The sequence below is a fragment of the Varanus komodoensis genome, unplaced genomic scaffold (genome assembly GCF_004798865.1).
Source record: "Varanus komodoensis strain SLA01 unplaced genomic scaffold, ASM479886v1 scaffold1, whole genome shotgun sequence".
Taxonomy (NCBI): Eukaryota; Metazoa; Chordata; class Lepidosauria; order Squamata; family Varanidae; genus Varanus; species Varanus komodoensis.
The window spans coordinates 122,625,978-122,643,124 of NW_025335268.1; the positions used below are offsets into that span (position 1 = coordinate 122,625,978).

General features: G+C 46.7%; 1 protein-coding gene across 7 annotated transcripts in view; it reads right to left on the minus strand.

Moving 5' to 3' along the window:
* TULP1 (TUB like protein 1) overlaps positions 1-16,660 on the minus strand; it is a 38,143-nt gene extending 21,483 nt beyond the window's left edge. For 2 of the 7 annotated variants that reach the window (XM_044443688.1, XM_044443680.1), the window contains exons 1-3: positions 11,115-13,548; positions 3,240-3,369; positions 880-1,032 (exon numbers count right to left, since the gene is read on the minus strand). In XM_044443688.1, coding sequence (XP_044299623.1) covers positions 880-1,032; positions 3,240-3,369; positions 11,115-11,234 — 403 coding nt within the window. In that variant the 5' untranslated portion in view covers positions 11,235-13,548. Of the gene's footprint in view, positions 1-879; positions 1,092-3,239; positions 10,557-11,114; positions 13,549-14,622 lie in introns of those variants that run through there. The other 5 variants (XM_044443664.1, XM_044443645.1, XM_044443672.1 and 2 more) reach the window with 5 other exon arrangements.
* Between the last annotated feature and the right edge of the window lie 487 nt (positions 16,661-17,147).

Consider the following 17,147-nt stretch of genomic DNA (forward strand, 5'->3'; position numbering starts at 1 on the left):
ATGACTGTACCCTAAGAGGCAACCAACTCTGCTAGTTCATAACAGTAGAGTCAGTAGAAGTATGAACTGAGCTACACAACTCAGTTTAAAAGCATAGCAAATAGTAACATATTACTATAAACTAAATTACAGGGAAGAAATGCATTTGCATTTCAGGAAGGTGCAGAGTGCTTCCTTTTCCATTAATGCTGATTTCTACAAGTTTCGTTCGTTTTGATTTCCATTCATTTGCATTGCATTTGTTCATTGTTTCATTCATTTCCTAAGTGAAGTTCTACCTTCAAGATCCTGGGATCTCGGAGCTGCCCGACCCCTTTGCAGCCAGCATGGAAACAACCGTGCCAGCTACCTCCCCTGAAGCTGCAAATGGACATCGGAGGGGGGAAAGGGTGACACTGTGGGGAAAGCAGGGAGGAGTCTAGGGCTGAGGACTTATGTTGATCACTCAGTCCCAGCAGCCTTCTCTTCCCCTCCTGGGCACTTCATCTTGACAGCCTCTTTGGAGGCATAGGATGCATGTAAGTCTCCAGAGTCAGAGGCTGGTGTGCACCAAGGTGGCAAGATTGTGCCCTTGAGGTGCGATCCCACGCGTGCTTAGACAGACCCCCCTCTCACACACACTTACAGTGGGGGCATACTGTCTTTCCATGCATAGCTCTGTGCCCTTAGACACACGTCTTTCTGCTCTGGCAAACATGTGACCCAACGGCCTCCATTCTCAGTCCCATCCCTCTGCTCTTTAAAGAAGACCACAGACAATCGTGGAGACTGGGAGCAGGAACAAGGAGCAGCCCCGAACACTGTTCCTGCTTGAACTGCAGCTTCATGTTATGGTCAGTCCTGGCTGGAGCATGGAGGGAGGGGCTGGTCATGTCCTACCTTGCTTCTTTTTTGTTGTCTTCATCATGTTGACATGGGAAGAGGGGAGTTCCTTCTTCTTTCTGGGATCTTTAACGAATTTGGCACATGAATCCTTCTCACTCTCTTCTTCAGGCTTCCCCTCTTTCTTCTTTCTCACTTTTCTGATAGCAGCTTATGGCAAGAAGTGCCAAAATTAGGTTGGACAAGGAAGGGGGAGAGCTGGGATACACCTATAGCGACAGACAGGCAGACAGTGGGAGGTGCCATGTTCACCATCCTAGCATTAAAATGTGAACCTGCACATTTTAAGAGGCTCAAGGCATGCACGGGGTGGCTTCGGGAGCAGGGTCCAAGAGATGGATCTGTGCCTCTGTGTGGACAGAAGGGGTTGCCTCGTGCTTCTCTTGGTTTGAGAAGGAATATCAGGAAACACTGGCTCTGTGTAACCAGAAGGTGAGCACACAGCAGCCAGTGGCTGTGCAGGGCTTTGTGCAGCAAGTCTGGTCTGCTTGAGGTGTGTCTGCCCTCCTTCACCGGAGTGCTGTAAGAGCAGCAGCTTACAGGCTCTGTGCAAGGGCCAAGCTAGATGTGACAGAAGCATGGCCTAACTTGGCTCATGGGGGCACCAGAGGGGGCATTTGAAGCCCTGGAGTTGAAGTGGGAAGGAGGAGGGTACTGAACCCATCCTCGATCTCCTCCTTGCAACTGCTTCTCTCTAGTTGTTTTCCAGCTGGTGGGATTTACTCAGCAGAAAAACAAAGCATCTGGGAATAAGTGCAACTACCTTGGCAGGGAGCTCCTCTTTCTCACCCATCCAGTTTACACTTTTAATCAGCCCCTTCCCAATGTATAGAAAATCAGTAGTGACTCAGTTCTGGCATGTCGGGCTGCCACATCGAATTTGGCCCAGATTTTCACACACAACGTTTGTGTGTTCTTTTCATTAAATCTGTGTACAAGAGGACTATGAAGCTCACTCATGTGCAAAATCCACAATGGCACGACCACCACATGATGGAAGCGAGGGTTCTTCAAAAAAGGAGGTAAGAAATCAATATGTCGTCAGGAAATGTCAAAAAGTAAGACTGCACACAGTGTACTTAGGGACCAGATCCACTCATTCTGTCATGCCTTCCTATTTATGTACTAAGTTTGTACCCTGCCTTTTGGCCTGGCAGGCCCCATGGCAGCTTGAGTCAAAATATAGTCAGATGAGCTCTGATGCAGTCACTGTCAAAAGCAATTCGAACTTCAGTGATCCAGCAGCTAAACATGCTTGTCTTTCCAAGCTGTCCAGAGAGGAAAGTGATTGGACGGGCTAGAAATGTTCCAAACACCTTGCTGAAGATGCATGTTTGCACCAAAGAAAACTGGGGGCAACAGCCAAAGCAGGGAGGCTACTTGGGGTGACAGCCTCTTTCCTCATCCCACCTATGCAAACTGCAGGCACCCTGAGACTTCTGCTGAGAGCTTTGCCTGGATGCTGGCTCTGGCAGGTGGGGACAAGAGAAAGACCTGCGTGGATCCTGCTCATGGACCAGCATCTGAGGTTATGCTTCCATAATCTGGCTCAGCACTGGACTGCTGCACAGGAAGGAGGATGCAGTCCTACGGGAAGGCACCTGGGAAGGAAGCGGCATGTGTCATCAGTAGACACATGCTTTGCCTGGATCAGCTTTCATCCCTAGCATCAGAGCCAGCACCAAAGCTAGGCATCCCGGCAGGGGTCCACTGACCAGAAGCGCCTGGAGTTGCTCCACCTCTGCACCTCACTGCTGCTGTACCTGCTCCTCGCTGTGATCCAGGCAATGGTGCTGGTGGATGGAAGAGGAGCAGATGCCGCTGCCTGCTCACTCCCTGGCTCTCTGCCTGCCGAGTAAGCAAGTGGGAGCAGGGATGAGAAAGCAGAAGAGGCACAAAGGCAGCTGGGAACAATGACAGTGAGAAGGTGGGCTCAGAAAGGGAGGGGGGCATCGCAAGCTGCCTTATATCAAGGCAGAGCACTGTTCCATCCAGCCTTGTGTTGCCAATGCTGACTGGCAGCCCTGGCTCGCTGGCATTTCAGGATGGGTTCTTTCCTAGCCATGCCAGGAGATGTCAGAGGGCAAGCAGCTGCCCTCTCACACGAAGCTATGTCTCCTCTCTCATCGGGGCTTGCGGAGGCTGCCTGGATGAGGAGCCTGCAAAAACCTGCAGCCAGCAGTGCCTGAAGACCCCTCCCTGGTACGTGCAATCCAGTTTCTCAAGCCAGACGATCTGCACGGGGCCTTGGAGAGTTACTGCCTGCCTGTGCGGATAATGCAGTGGCCACCAGTCCTCTGATGTAATCTGAGCCAGCTTCATATGTATGACCATCCCAGGAGCACTGTGTCCCTTACCTTGCGGGGGCACACTGGGGTCCCCTGCGGGGCCTGAGTCCTCTGGCTTCTTCACTCTGGATTTCTTGGGCTTCGCTTCCACCGTAGCCTCTGGCCGTTTCTTCTTTGGCTTCTGCTCCCACAGGTGTGCCTGCATGAGGGAACATGGGCAGAGAGAAGGGAATGTAGTATCGCTCTCCTGAAACGGTCCCCAGGTGCAGTGACCAGGTATTTCCATATCGGCTAAGGGCAGCCAGCTGTTTGGCTGGCATAGTTGCTCATGGCCACCTATTGGGAACCCTTTGATCACACAATAGATGTAATCCTTGCCCTGAAGGGAACTGGGTGCTCTGTATTAGTAACATTGCAGTTCCTTTTTGTTGGGAAGAGACCCTCATATAGATAGCAAGGGAGAGATCCTGGTGAGAGGTGAAGGTGTTCAAAGGGGTCCGTTCCCTTCCACTGGCCACAGCGCGCTCTGGAGGATGCACCAGGGGTGGGGTGGGGATTACTCTTACATTATCAAAATTGGGAGGGACCTCTGCATTGGAACACATGTTCTGCATGCAGAAGGCCCTCTGTGCAATCGCTGCCATCTCTAATTTAAAGGTCCAGGTAGCAGCTGGTGGGGAAGACTTGTTCTTCAGAACCTGGGCAGCTGCTTCTGACAGAGGCAGAGTTAGGGGGCTGTCCCCTGGGTCTGTAGCCCCAACTCCTTGGGAGACAATCTGTCCCCCCACCCCACTGTCCATGGGCACTGACTGAAATAAAGGTACAGAGGCTCCTGTGTTGTATCTGATCCCCCTGGTTTCGTTGGCTTTTGGCCCACGTGTGCCTCCCCTCCTGCTGCCTCCCTCCTTTGAATCTTTTGGCTGAGTTTTTCCCCCCTGAAGTCAAGTTCTCTCCTCTCCCCCTTTCCTACATCTCTTTATTAACAAATAACGGTGTCTTCAGGGGAGAGGCTCTTTTAAACACACAGGCTTGAGAACATTTGTAAATCAGCACAAGCAAATGTGTGCATTTTGTTTGGTCCCACAGGCCTGAGCTGTGGATCTAGCAGTGCCCCTAGCTTCCAGTTGGAGCTGGACATGTTGGTCTAGATGAGAAAATGGCCTGGCCTGTTTTTAGTTAGTTTCCTAACTTGCTAACAGAATAGGGAGAGCATTAGAGTGCAGGGTTAATAAACAAATACTCCAATCTGCATCCCAATTTACTGAAGTCTCTTACGGTAAAATGTGGATATGGTTAAGAAAAAAGAAGAGGAGGGAAGGGCAGAGCCCATGTATTCTCATTCCTCTTCTTTGCCCTGCCATCAGGGTGCTGCTCAGGGGTCTGGAAGTTGTGCATCAAAGCAACTTGATGGCAAGGTGTTAGGTAGAGTAAGGGTGGGAAAACTCTTAGCATCTGGGTGACCCAAATGACTAACAGCCATTTAGAAGCTTATCAGAAGCCAGGGAAAGCTTAGGCTGGACAAGATCTCCAGCGATTACAAGATCATCGCAAGATGTAGCCCATAATACCTCCCTTTCTGCCACAGGGATAATTTGTTCACCCTCCAATCTTCTTGCCTTGCCTTGCCTGATTTCACTGATTTTCTATAAAAATTCCAGTTCTATAGAAAACATTAATCACAAAGCTAAATAAACAAAATGGCACAACTGTTCAGTTGTTTCTCAGCGCCGAATTTTCAGGTTTTGAGGTTTGTTTTTGCATTTTTGACATCCATTTGTGAGAACTTGCATCCTGGTGTTTGTGTGTGCGCACGCGGGGACACGGATGCACACACCACCCCCCTCTTATGCAACTCATGCTGGGCGCCACCAAAACCAACAGAATGAGATGTTAGACACATCCGAGCAAAGAAAAATAGAAGCACAGAAGCTACTCTTTTGTGTTTGCAAAGTGTGAAGAGATTTACTAACTCAGGCCTTTTCACAACTTGAGCAACATAGGAAGAATAGACGAGGCAGGTCAGGAGGCCCTGGTAGCACCAGGATCGGAACTGGGTGTGTCCCAAAAGAAGGAAACAGACCCATGTTGCCAATCTGCAGCATCAATCCTCTACAGTCAACCCCCTGAATCAGCCCTCTCTGAAATGATGGGATTGGTGGCTTCCGGTTTTTAAAATATTAGGGTATAAACGACAACCATGTTATCACGGGTTTCTTTAAAACCACCCGGGCTAGAAATTTAAAGACAGATGCAATAGAAAATAAAAACGGTGATTGCTTCTCTTTCATGTAAATATCAAATTAAAATGTGGGTGTGCCACCCCAGTGTTGCGGGACATTTATTTCCTGGAAAAAAAAAAAAACACCCAAGGCTGAAGAAAACATGATAAAACCCAATTGTTACTAAGCAGTGATGAATAGGGCAGGATCAACCACACCCACCTTGCATGAGCCTTGGATTATTTTAGGCTGCACCACAAGTAACACCACTAGATGGCTCAGCAATGCTTAAGAAGAAACTAAATTATCCTGTTTACGCAGTGGTATCGTGAATAAACTGAATCAGCTGGAGCTTTATCATAGACAGACTGATGGATCTGCATTGCCTCCTAAACATATTGCATAACATACATACAATTATGTTGGGATGGCTGCGTGGAGAAACTCCTGCAGCAGCTGCTACTCTTTCCAATGGACTCTGTGGTAGTACCATGGAAACCAAGATGACAGGTTTGGACAACCAGAGAAACGATGGTGAAATGTGAACACCATGGAACAGACCATTGTTTCTTATTATGGTTCCTAAAAATCAAGTTCCTAAAAATTATGCTAAAATACTGAAGCAGGTTGGCACAAACAGGCCCTCCTGCACAAGAAACTACCGTGGCTTGTTGTGTCATGTGAACCCATCCATTTTCAAGTCCAAGTGATGAGAATCACAATAAACTTGCATTAGTTTCTTGAATGTAAACACTGAAAAGGACATAGGAATGTTACTAGAGAAAGAAGCTGCACTTCAATGTATTTCACAAGGTAAATATATCTAATATTTACTGACACAAAAGTACTATCTTAAGACTGCTAGGATGCAGCCCTGTGTGACTGCCTGTAACCTTCCAAATGCGGAAAGTTGTGGGCATTCAACTGAATGAAGAAGGACCATGGGGGCGGGGGCTGCCTCCAAGACTCCCATTGCTCTCAAAAACATTTAGATCATGAATTTCAGTCACCTAAATGTTTTGCCCCTTCTCACAAGAAGGAGGTGCTGTGGCACCACTTGAACTTGTCAAAACCTCATCTTTCTCCCCTCCACCTTTCAGAAGGTCCCCAAAACACATATTATGAAGATGGTCTTCCTTCTTTGGGGCCTCAGACAACACTAAAAGAGCTGTGCCAGCTGAGGGTGGAGGAAAGGGCCTTTGAAAGTGGAGCACCTGCTGTGACTGCAGAAGGCTTCTCCAAGGTTTTGGTAGGGATGCTGCTTTTTCTACAGTGTCTGCAGGCCATACAGTTGTGCCCATATTGGATGTGGGAGCTTTAACTTCTTGTTGGTAATTTAAGTCTATTTCTACACCATCAAATATGCCTTGTTGAACTTAATTCACAGTGTTCATTACCTCATTATTAGGGACACTTAAAACCCCCCAACAGTTTAAGATCATTTGGGAGAGAAAATTCCAGTGTGTGCTGTTAGCTTGAGGGACCAGTTAAAGCTTACCAGTTCTTGAAAAAAAAGTCACAGAAATAATCTGAATGACTTACCAGTCAGAAGCCGCATTGACAGCAAACAGGGAAACAAATGACAAGACATTTAATGGTCATCGAGGAAGTACAGTGACCAAACAACAAGCAGGGGAACGGTACTTAGTAGCTCATCCTTGATTTCCATGAGAGACTCTGGGCTTCTCTGTGTGAGACATTTCCCTCTGTGCTTTATCTAGGCTGCTTCTAATATTTCCTTTGTGGAAGGAAAGATGTCCTTTTTTGGACGCGAGATTACTTTGGAGGGCGGGTTCCCTGCTGCCTTGGTAAATGCTCCATTACACAACGCAAGGTTGCACTGTGAGATACATCAGAATTTAGACTTTACATAAGGCTTCCATAAGAAATGATGGTGCCATCCAGGAAAATAATTTATTACTCTCTCCTTAAAAAAACAAGCTGCAGGAATGGCTGGACAACATGCTAGAGGTTCTGGAAGGAGGCTGCCATTGTGTAAAGAACCCAGACAATTCCATGTGCAAGAGATCACACACTAACAATAAATGGCATATGTAACAAAACTCTCAAAGCCTTGTACACACCATTGCTCTTTAAAATCATAACGGGAGGACGTCATTCTTCCTCGGCACAGTGATCTAGAGTCAGTCCTGGTTCACTGACACCAGTTGCCTCACTCTTTTGGTTTGGTTTGTGGTCACTGCATTTCAATGGCATATACACGAAAGAGGGGTAGGAATTGTTGTCTGAGAAAAGTTTGTCCATCTACTTTCTTTTTTTCTTTGAGGTACAATATGCATGTCTTTTCTGGAAAAGAGAGCTATATATGCAACTTCAGAAAAAATAAATGCAAGAGAAGTAATTAAGGCTGGCTGGCTGGCTGGAGCAAGCCGCAAGTTGTGGAGCTTGCTCTGTCTAAACAGGATTGCCCCATAAATAGTTAAAAATGGGGGGGGGGAGTGTTATGGGAGGACAATTTGCAGGAGGGAGGGAGGGGAGAGGAAACTCCTATTATCATCTTTTTAAAGGAATACATGACTGCCCACGTGGTACAGTGATGTGTTCCCTCAGTCCACTTTGGGAGCCAGTCTACTTTTCCTTTCTATGTTGGGGACCATATTTCTCTGCCCAAACTGGCCCACCATATCTCATTATTAAAACAGTTGGGCAACTAAAAGCTTTACTACACAAGGCACTTATTGGGTGCATTTGTGATTTCTTACTTGGGATCATTTACAGGTCATTTAGAGGACAGTAAAGCTTTGCTTCTGTTTAAGAATACTTCCCTGATTTTTTAAAAGAGTGATGAAAATGAGGTATATTTTCCACACAAGGATTTTCTGCATAAGGCTGTAAATATGCTGCACCTACACGTTGGCCACAGAATTGGGACCCAAGCATTGCACAAGGAGTACTTCCTTTCCTGCTTTTTCATGACATAACCTCTAGGTGGCACTAGGGAGAATAGCACAAATACAGAAGAGGAAAGCATGGTTTCATTCACTTCCACAGTTAAATGCTGTGCTGAAAATGCTAATTAGACACAGAGATACAACTGAAGAATCAGGATATCATCAAAAAAGCCATAAATTAGTGGGGAATAACAAGCCCACAACAAATGTCTTCTGTAGAGAAACAACACTGTGGCAAAATAAGAGATTTTCCTGCTTGTATATTATGTGTTATTCTATTAAAGCACAGCATCACCTAAAGGCTGTATGTTAGAGAAGCAGGAAAGGAAAAGCTCTTTGTACAAGACTTGGATCTCTGAGACAAAACCACAAGTAGAAACAGCGATAACAGTTTCATGAAGAAAAGTTTGAGTCCCATGGGCATTTACATTATACAGAACAGCATGAGCATTACATTAAAATGGAAAGGGGAAGACTATATGGAAGGAGGAATGCATTTTGGCAGCAAAATGCGTGTGTCTTGTTTGCCTGTAGTTTATGGGATATGAGATGAGGTTTTAAATTAATAGCAGCTCCAGGGTCATTCTTTTTAAATATGAGAAGACCGAAAGTGTTGAGATGTACAAGCTTTTAGATTAGGGGTAGGAAATTTGGTCCCTGCTAGAAGTGCTGAATTGCAACTTTATTAGAGCTCAGCAGCACGGCAAACAGTAACGGATTATACGAGTTGCAGTTAAAACATCTGGAGGGAATCAACTTGCCTGCCCCTGATTTAGATGACATGAAGGAAGATGGTGGGAGACATAGTTCTCCACCCATCCAACTAATACCATGCCTTTATTGTACAACTGAAATGGCATTAGACCTCAGTTTATGCATGCAAGCACTCATATATCCACCCATGTCTAAACCTCAGCGTCACAAACAATAGACTGCCATTACAGAAGCATTAAAGTTCACTCTCACATCCACTCACGGACATCATAAAGGAGACCCGGATAAATGGGATGTGAACCTACAGAGCACCAATAGGATGTAAATAGATTTAAGGAATGTTGTGAGCCTAGAAGGTACTCAAAAATAGCCTGCAAGATTGAGGTCATTCAGAGCTACTGCGCTGAGGAAGCAGATGGATCAAGATTAGGTGTCTTGCATCTAATCCCATTCTTCAAAAGCTATAGATAATAGCAATCAAATACAGGTCATGTGGCTTGGAAAGAAAAGGTTGAAGAAACCGGCACTAGTGTATACCTTGCAATTTAGGGTTATAACTAACACCTGCAGTTGTCTCAGGATGGGTTACTGGATTAATTAGGTCAGATTAGCATATTCAGTCCTACTGTGAAACCAAGAGATTGAGCATAGTTTATGATCTAATCTGGCACATCGTTTTTATAGTTGAATTAGTGACTAGGTTCAGATAACCCTGTAACTTACACTCAAGGGTTGAATCTAAGGTGAGTGTGGATTGTTGTTGAAATGTGGGTTATGGTACTGTGTGAACGCAGGCACGATGAACCATGGTGAGATTTTGTCCAACTTCTTTACTGAATAGGCTCAGGAACCTCCTCTTTACTATTATGTGGCAGCTCCCTTTTCTCCATGCTATTTTGTTATCACTTGCTCAAAAAAAGAGTCGCATCCATCTGGTTCTGTCCAGCTTGCAGTGGTGCAAAGGCATGGCTACAGGAAATTATTCTGGGCCAGTTCCAAGGCAGGATTAGCAGACAGTGCTAATCAAAGAGCAGCAAGCAGGGAGTGGGTGCATAGACCTCCATCCAGTACTCTAGAACTGCAGGATTTTCAGCCTGAATCTCCAGAGACCCACCAGAGCAAAGCTGCAGGTCATATCCATGCTGCCTTGTTTTACTCACAAAGAAGCCCTCATACCTCAAGCGGACACTTCAACCAGATGAATCTGAACCTTTAGGTGATGCACTCCTGCGCATAGGACATTGCTTGGCATCTCCCCATGAGTGGGGGCTAAGTATGCCCTGAGGGGATGGGGGGCAGCAGTGTCTCCCAAGGGCCTCCATTCCCCATGATCTGCCCCATGTTCCTCAGAACCTGCAGCTGCTCTGAGATGCTCCAGGTGGGGGCAGGCAGGAGCAATCCTCCAGAGGGGACATGGCAAGTTATGGGCAGATCTCCCACATTCTCTCTGGCTACTACTACTACTACTACTACTACTACTATTATTATTATTATTATTATTATTATTATTATTATTATTACATTTCTATGCCGCCCCTTGCCGAAGCCTCGGGGTGGCTTACAACACAATAAAATACATTGAAATACAATAGAACATAATAAATTACCACTAAATACAAAAATACAAAAAATACACTGAGATACAAACATAATAATATAAAATTAAAATTAACAGTATAAAATAAGTAAATAAAGAATATAGGAGGAGAAAAGAGAAGGAAGAAGAAGTTGCCCTGGCCAGATCATATATTTTAACAATTAAAATGATGTTTAAATAAAAAGGTCTTTACCTGGCACCGAAAAACCAGTAACGACGGTGCCAGGCGGACCTCTTTGGGGAGTGAATTCCATAGGTTGGGCGCCACCGCAGAGAAAGCCCTCCTCCGGGTACTTACTCTCCTAATTTCTTTCATGGAGGGTTCCCGGAGAAGGGACTCTCCCGCAGATCTCAAAGGGCGGTCGGGCATATACTAACATTTGACACTGCGCTAGCAGAAGCCCCTTTGACTAGCCAGGCAGGAGACAGACACATTTACAGGAATACTTGCATCTTAGTGTGGAAATCAGGAAAAGGAGTTGGATGGGAAAGCTTTTCCTACCTGCTTGTTAATTCTTTGCTGCTGAGGGCTTGAAGGTTCCTTATCGACGCTAATGAAATGGGGAACAAGAAGGGGACACAAGGCGTGAGGCAGGCATGAAAAAGTTGACGGTATAAACATATTTATGGAAAACTCCCCATCTGCTGTTATTTACATGGGCCCTGCACACAAACAGTCATTGCGCTCAGAAGTTGTTTGTGATCCGTTTTCAAGCCAGCAGGTGGCACACAGCCATGTTGTGGATAGTCGTCATCCATGTTACGAGCACGAGAACATGCAAAGGGCCCTGCTCCATCGAATCCAGCAGTCAAGTTCATACAGTGACCAACCAGCTGGTCACGGAAACCCCACACTTGGGAGATTGAGTGCCACAGCATCCTCCTACCCAACTTCCCCAGCAAGGTTACACTACCTCTGATAACAGAGGTAGCATTTGGTTAGAGCACTAGAACTACTAATAGCCTTTTCCTCCATGAATTTGTCCAATGCTCTTTTAAAGCCGCCCACATGAGTGACCAACTTGTGGATTCCATAGTTAAACCATATGCTATTTTTTGGCTATGATAATCTGTTTCTGAGAACTGGGTACATAAGGCTTATCATACCATCAATACGAATAATCATTCCTTGTCCCACCAGTCATTTATTTGTACCATGTTGGGCATTAAATGATTAGTTTAGATTAAATAGTCAGAGTTGAAGAGCAGGGCAATCCCTCGGACTGTAGCACAGAAGAGGGAATTTCAGCAGGTGCACCGCCATGAAGAAAGACAGCAGTGCTGGAGTCATATCCTCTTAGATTACTTCAACACCCTCTATGTGGGGATATATTGGGGAAACTTTAGCCACATTCCCCCCACCCCCTTGGTGTTTATCTTTTTGGAGCATGTCATTCCAGTTTTGTTTAATCTGTGCTGGTTTCCAGTTCATTTCCAGGCCCAAATCAAGTGCTGCTTGTTGCCTACAAAGCCCTCAATTTTTTGGGACCAGGATATTTCAAGGATTCTCTCCTCTTACATGAACCTGCCTACCCACAGTGTTCCGCATCAGAGGTTTCGCTTCGCATGCCATCACCAGGTGAGGTGAAGTTAGGTAGGATGCAAGACAGGGCTTTGTTGTCTGTGGGGCTTCTTTCCAAGCCCTTTCCAGTTGACTATCTCATTATGGCTTTTGTACTTAAAACCCTTTTATTTTACCAGACTATAACACTTTCAAATTCTTGACTGTGAAATGGACTGCTTTTGGAAGTTGGGTATATGTGGCTGCATGAATGCTTTGCTCTGTTCCCATGTTCTCTGTATTGAGTTTCTATGATGCATTTTGATAAAGTAAGGACACGGTCCTTTTGCCCTGCCTTTGATGCATGGAAGCCTCTAAAGTCAGGGGGCTGCATATATCCTGTGCTCCAAAGAAGTGCAGTGGTGAGTATCTCTGCTGTCTCCAGGCTCTGCGCACTGATGTTTAACTAGATGCCCATTGTCGGCTTTTTAGGCAAAGCACTGGGGAGGGGCTTGGAAGGAAGCATGGAGGCTGGCAGGAAGCCGTGTGGTCCCTCAGCCCCAGACTCTTCCCCTCCCTACCCCTGGCTTGCCCCCTTTCTCCCCTCCAGGATGTGGTTGCCTCTTCAGCCGGTGTGGTTCTCTTCACTCTGGCTGTGAGTGAGACAGGTTGAGGGGCTGGTCCTTGGCCTCCCAGTTCTGAGATCACAGGATCTCAGTGCTGGGATCCCATATGGCACTTCAGCTAGTCATAGGGTTGTACCCTGAGTCTCCTTGGGGATCATTAACTAAATGAACACATGGAAATAAATTAAACATTCGTACTGGAGACTGCTGCACATGAAGGGGAGGTGAGCTGCACCTCCATGAGGAAACCTTCAGGCACAGTGGCCAGAACCCGTTGGATTCAAGGGGCTCCTCCTCCTCCTCCTTTGCGGGGGGGGGGTGTGGATTTTGTCAAGCTTTCCCCCAGCAGTCCATGGTGAAAAAAGGGTGACAGACACATCCCTGACTCTACCAAACAACATGCCCGGTTTTCACCAGAAGTTCTAAGGGCTAACTACCTGGACTGCATGCAGCAGGACTATTCAGTCCAAAGCATAGGATAGCAGCGTGGTTTTTCAGGGAGGAATCAGTAGTATGAAATTCTCTTGATGCATACTGATCAAGCAGAATGAAAGGGGAGGCAGCGCTGTGGTGCAGGCAGGATTCAGTGTGAAGATAACCACAGGCTTATTTTAATATTCCCAATACATCCCAAGCCTAAGAGATGGGCACATTTTCAGACACAGAGGCTTAAAGATTTTCATCAGAAGAGAGACTGATGGGGCCCTTCTGTGGGACTGCTAGGGAGCCATCCAACTCCCAGTGACCCACAGAACCAAAGTGCCTTTTGGTTCCCAGTGAAGGTGCCTAGTTCCTCTTAGTCCAGCAGTCTCCTCCTTCAAGAGTAGCTCCCCTCTTTGTACTTAGCAGCTCTTGCTGAAGGATCCTTAAGAACCCCTGCCATGGTGAGGGGGCAATGCCAGGGCCACAGAGCTGACGCCAGCGGCTGGCATCGTCAGACAGCCACCCTGGCCCTCTCTCTCGAGCCTTGCAGCCTCCTGAGCCAGCTCTTCCGTGCTGCCATTGCCTGTTTACCTGTCCTCTCCTTGCATGCAAGCAGCGACAAGAGATAAGGTTGAACATGATCCCCCGCCTGCCTTAGGCTCTCCCTCTGGCTGGTTGTGGGGTTGGGCCCAGAGAAAGGGGGCATGCAGGTGTAGCAGGGTAAAGTAGGAAATGAAACCACCCAGCGATGGGGCCCATGGAGGGCAACTGGTCCGAAGCTCCCTTGTCCTGGCAAAAAGCCCCCTACAGTTGGCACTGAAGTATCTGATAAAACTCTTGCTTCCAATCCAGGTTACCAGGGGCCACTTGAGTGGTGCAGCCAGGTAATTTTAGGCCCTGAAATTAATGGCTCTTCATTAATTCTGCTGCTCATTAGGTGGCCATGTGACGGGCATGGCCACCAACATTTCTCTTCTCCCCACATTTTGGATATATTTGAGGAGCGAAATATAAAATATCTGTAAAAAAAATAAACATTTTAAGTGCCACTGTTTTTAACTCGCTTAAGTCAGAGCACTATCAAGGCTCCAGAAAGAAAGTGGAGTTTGCATCTGCCACTCTCATGCTCTACATATTTATGCAGGAATTAGCACTAATGTAGATTTAAAGTAAATATAGTCAAATGAACCTCTGTGCAAGTTATGTACATGCCTAGCTGGACACCCTTTAGAAATCAGGAGAAAGGCCCGTGAGGCAAGCAGCCTCAGCCCTGCTGGGCAGCCTGGGGTGCTCGGTGGAGGGGGCACAGGCTGGTGCCGGGCTGCTCTCCCGGTGCCCGGCACCTGCTGCTCTCCACCATGTGCTGAACTGTGGGGCCCTGGACCTTTGACCCAGCGCCAGCCCCGGCTGCACAACTGCCCAGGGACGGTCCGTCATTCGGGAACAGGCTTTGCACTCACCCATCTGATGTCCACACTTCACGGAGGATGTCTGACTGAAGGGGCATTGCAGGCAGCCAGGCTCTCTAATCCAGAGGAAATGAGGGGCTGGTTTACAATTGGAGAAAAAAGTCTCCTTTCTCACAGATACCTGGAAAAAATACTCCTTCCTTCTTTTCTTCCTGGCACCAGTTATATGGAGAAATCCACACAACAAAGATGGTAAGATTCCAGTCCTGAGCACATGAAGTGCCAAACCACAGTGAATCTACACTGTGGGACTGTCAGGTGTTCTTCTTTGGCTTTTTCATCACTTTGTCCTCACAAGATGGTTCTGGAACCTCATTTTGATGATCTTCACTGGGGGCTCAGAACAAGCCCTTGATTCAGGTACAACTGAAAATGGCAACAGCAGCCTAGGAACTCAGCATGATCTTCTTTGGAGTTGGCAGTGCCTCTAAGAAGCAGATGAAGAGAGAGAGGGTGGTAGAAACCTGGGGAGGTGATTACTTTTTTATTTCTTCAAACTAGCTAATAGGATTTCAGGGGCTGATGGACTGTCAGGGAGCTTGCTGGGAGATTCTGAAGAATGGGACATCTGTCAGTATAATTCATTTGAACAGGGCCAAGCGAAGATTATTACAGCTATGCGTCACCGGTACAAATGTGTGACACACAGAGAGCCTGGCTGGGCCATTGCACATGGTGCCCCCATGATGTGCTTAGCTCAGGGGGAGCTTTCTCTCACATCTCTTTGCATCAAGATGCAAATGAGACCAGAGTCTCTTGGGAAGAGGAAAGAAAGCCCAGGAGACATTTCTACAATATCCAACCTCAGGAAAGCAACAGAACTACCCCGTTGGGTAAAAGTCAAATGAGGAAGCATGTAAACACCCTCGGAGGTAATTGTGTACGAATGACAGTATGATTGAGATTCATTTAGCTCCCTTGAGGCTCCTTTTATATCAGTGGCAAAATTCATCCAAATGTTATAGCGCTGACCTGGAATAAATAAAGCCAGTTGACTCATGCTCAGAGATCACAATCCAGCCATTACATGCACAACACCATATGTGGATAGACTTGCCAGCATTCCTGCTATTACACTGGGCCATCAGCAAGCCCGCTTTTTTGGTCAAGTAACCACAAATGGAGTCTAGAAAGCTGATAAAGTCCAGATTCTTTTTAGCTGCACCAGTGAGCAGCAGAATTGGCATTAGCTCTAGGAATAACCTACTTGGCTCCATGCCTGACCTATTCATTCCCCTGTCCAGCCTCCACTTTCTGACTCACTATCCTAACCTCACCCTTGATTTAATAGTTTTGGTCTTGGCTTCATCTTCCCAGCACCATCCAGAGTATTTTTGAAACAGAAATTGGCTAGCATTGGTTTCGGAGAAGGATCATTGGTGCAGTCTCCTCAATTGTCAACCCTGGCCGTGCGGTATTTGTGGGGTGCCCTGCTCATTCTGTCCAACCCCGCCCTCCAAGTCTTGCCCCAAAGTCCTTTCTTCACGGGGCCACTAGGAAGGAGGGCATCTTTCAGGCCGAAATGTGTGCCGTCACCCAGTGTCGTGGCCAGAAATTTGGGATGGTTGTGGACTGAGCAGCAGGGCAAAGCAACTTCTGGACTAAGCAAGTCAAGCAGTAGCCTCTTCTGCACTAGCGACAAGGTCTAGAGGTGAGGTGGCCGGCAATGAGAGGCCTTGCGCTTATGAGCAGAGTGATGTGCATTTTGCAGCTCCAACTGCAGCAGCAGCAGATTATAATTCTATTTGCAGATGATCATGGAAGAGCAGTGTTTCAGTGGTGTTAATGGTCCTCAGGACAGAAGGACCTTTTGTTTATCTCAGCATGGCTAAAGGCAGAATTGTTTGCAGTGTGCTGCAACTGAAAAGGAAAGCTGCCTGCCAGATGCCGGAGTAGCCTTCACCAACTGAAGGAGGTAAAAAGGGCATCTGCATGGTGTAGGGCCTTCTCTGTGGTGGTGCCCAGATTATGGAATGCACTCCCTGGAGCGGTTTGCCCAGTGCTAAGCTTATACTCTTTTTGGTGCCAGGTCAAAATGTTTTTATTTAATTGCTATTTTAAAAATTAGTATTTTTATGTAACAGTTGCTTTTTACTTAATTTATTTCCATTGGTTATATGGTATTTATTGTTATAGATTGTTTTTAGTGTATTTTGATTTTAAGGATTGTAAGCCGTCCTGAGACGCCATGTATAAGGGACAGCATATAAAAGTTTTAAATAAATAAATAAGCTGGCCATGCCGACTGGGCATGCTGGGATCTGCCATGTGACCCATCTGGAGTTCTCTGGCTGGGGAAGGCTGCACTAGAGCCTATTCCAAATCTGCAGGCACCTCAATACTTGTGAGCTTGTGCCTAATTCAGCCAAGTACTTCTATGGACCTGGCTGCACCTGTAGCCATGGTGAGGAGATTAGGGGAGCTATTCTGAGCCCTTGGAGGAGCTGTGCCCAGCCTCTCCAGCGAGAGCTTTCAGCCCTGATCACCTTAGGAAAGAGACAGTCAGATCACCAAGG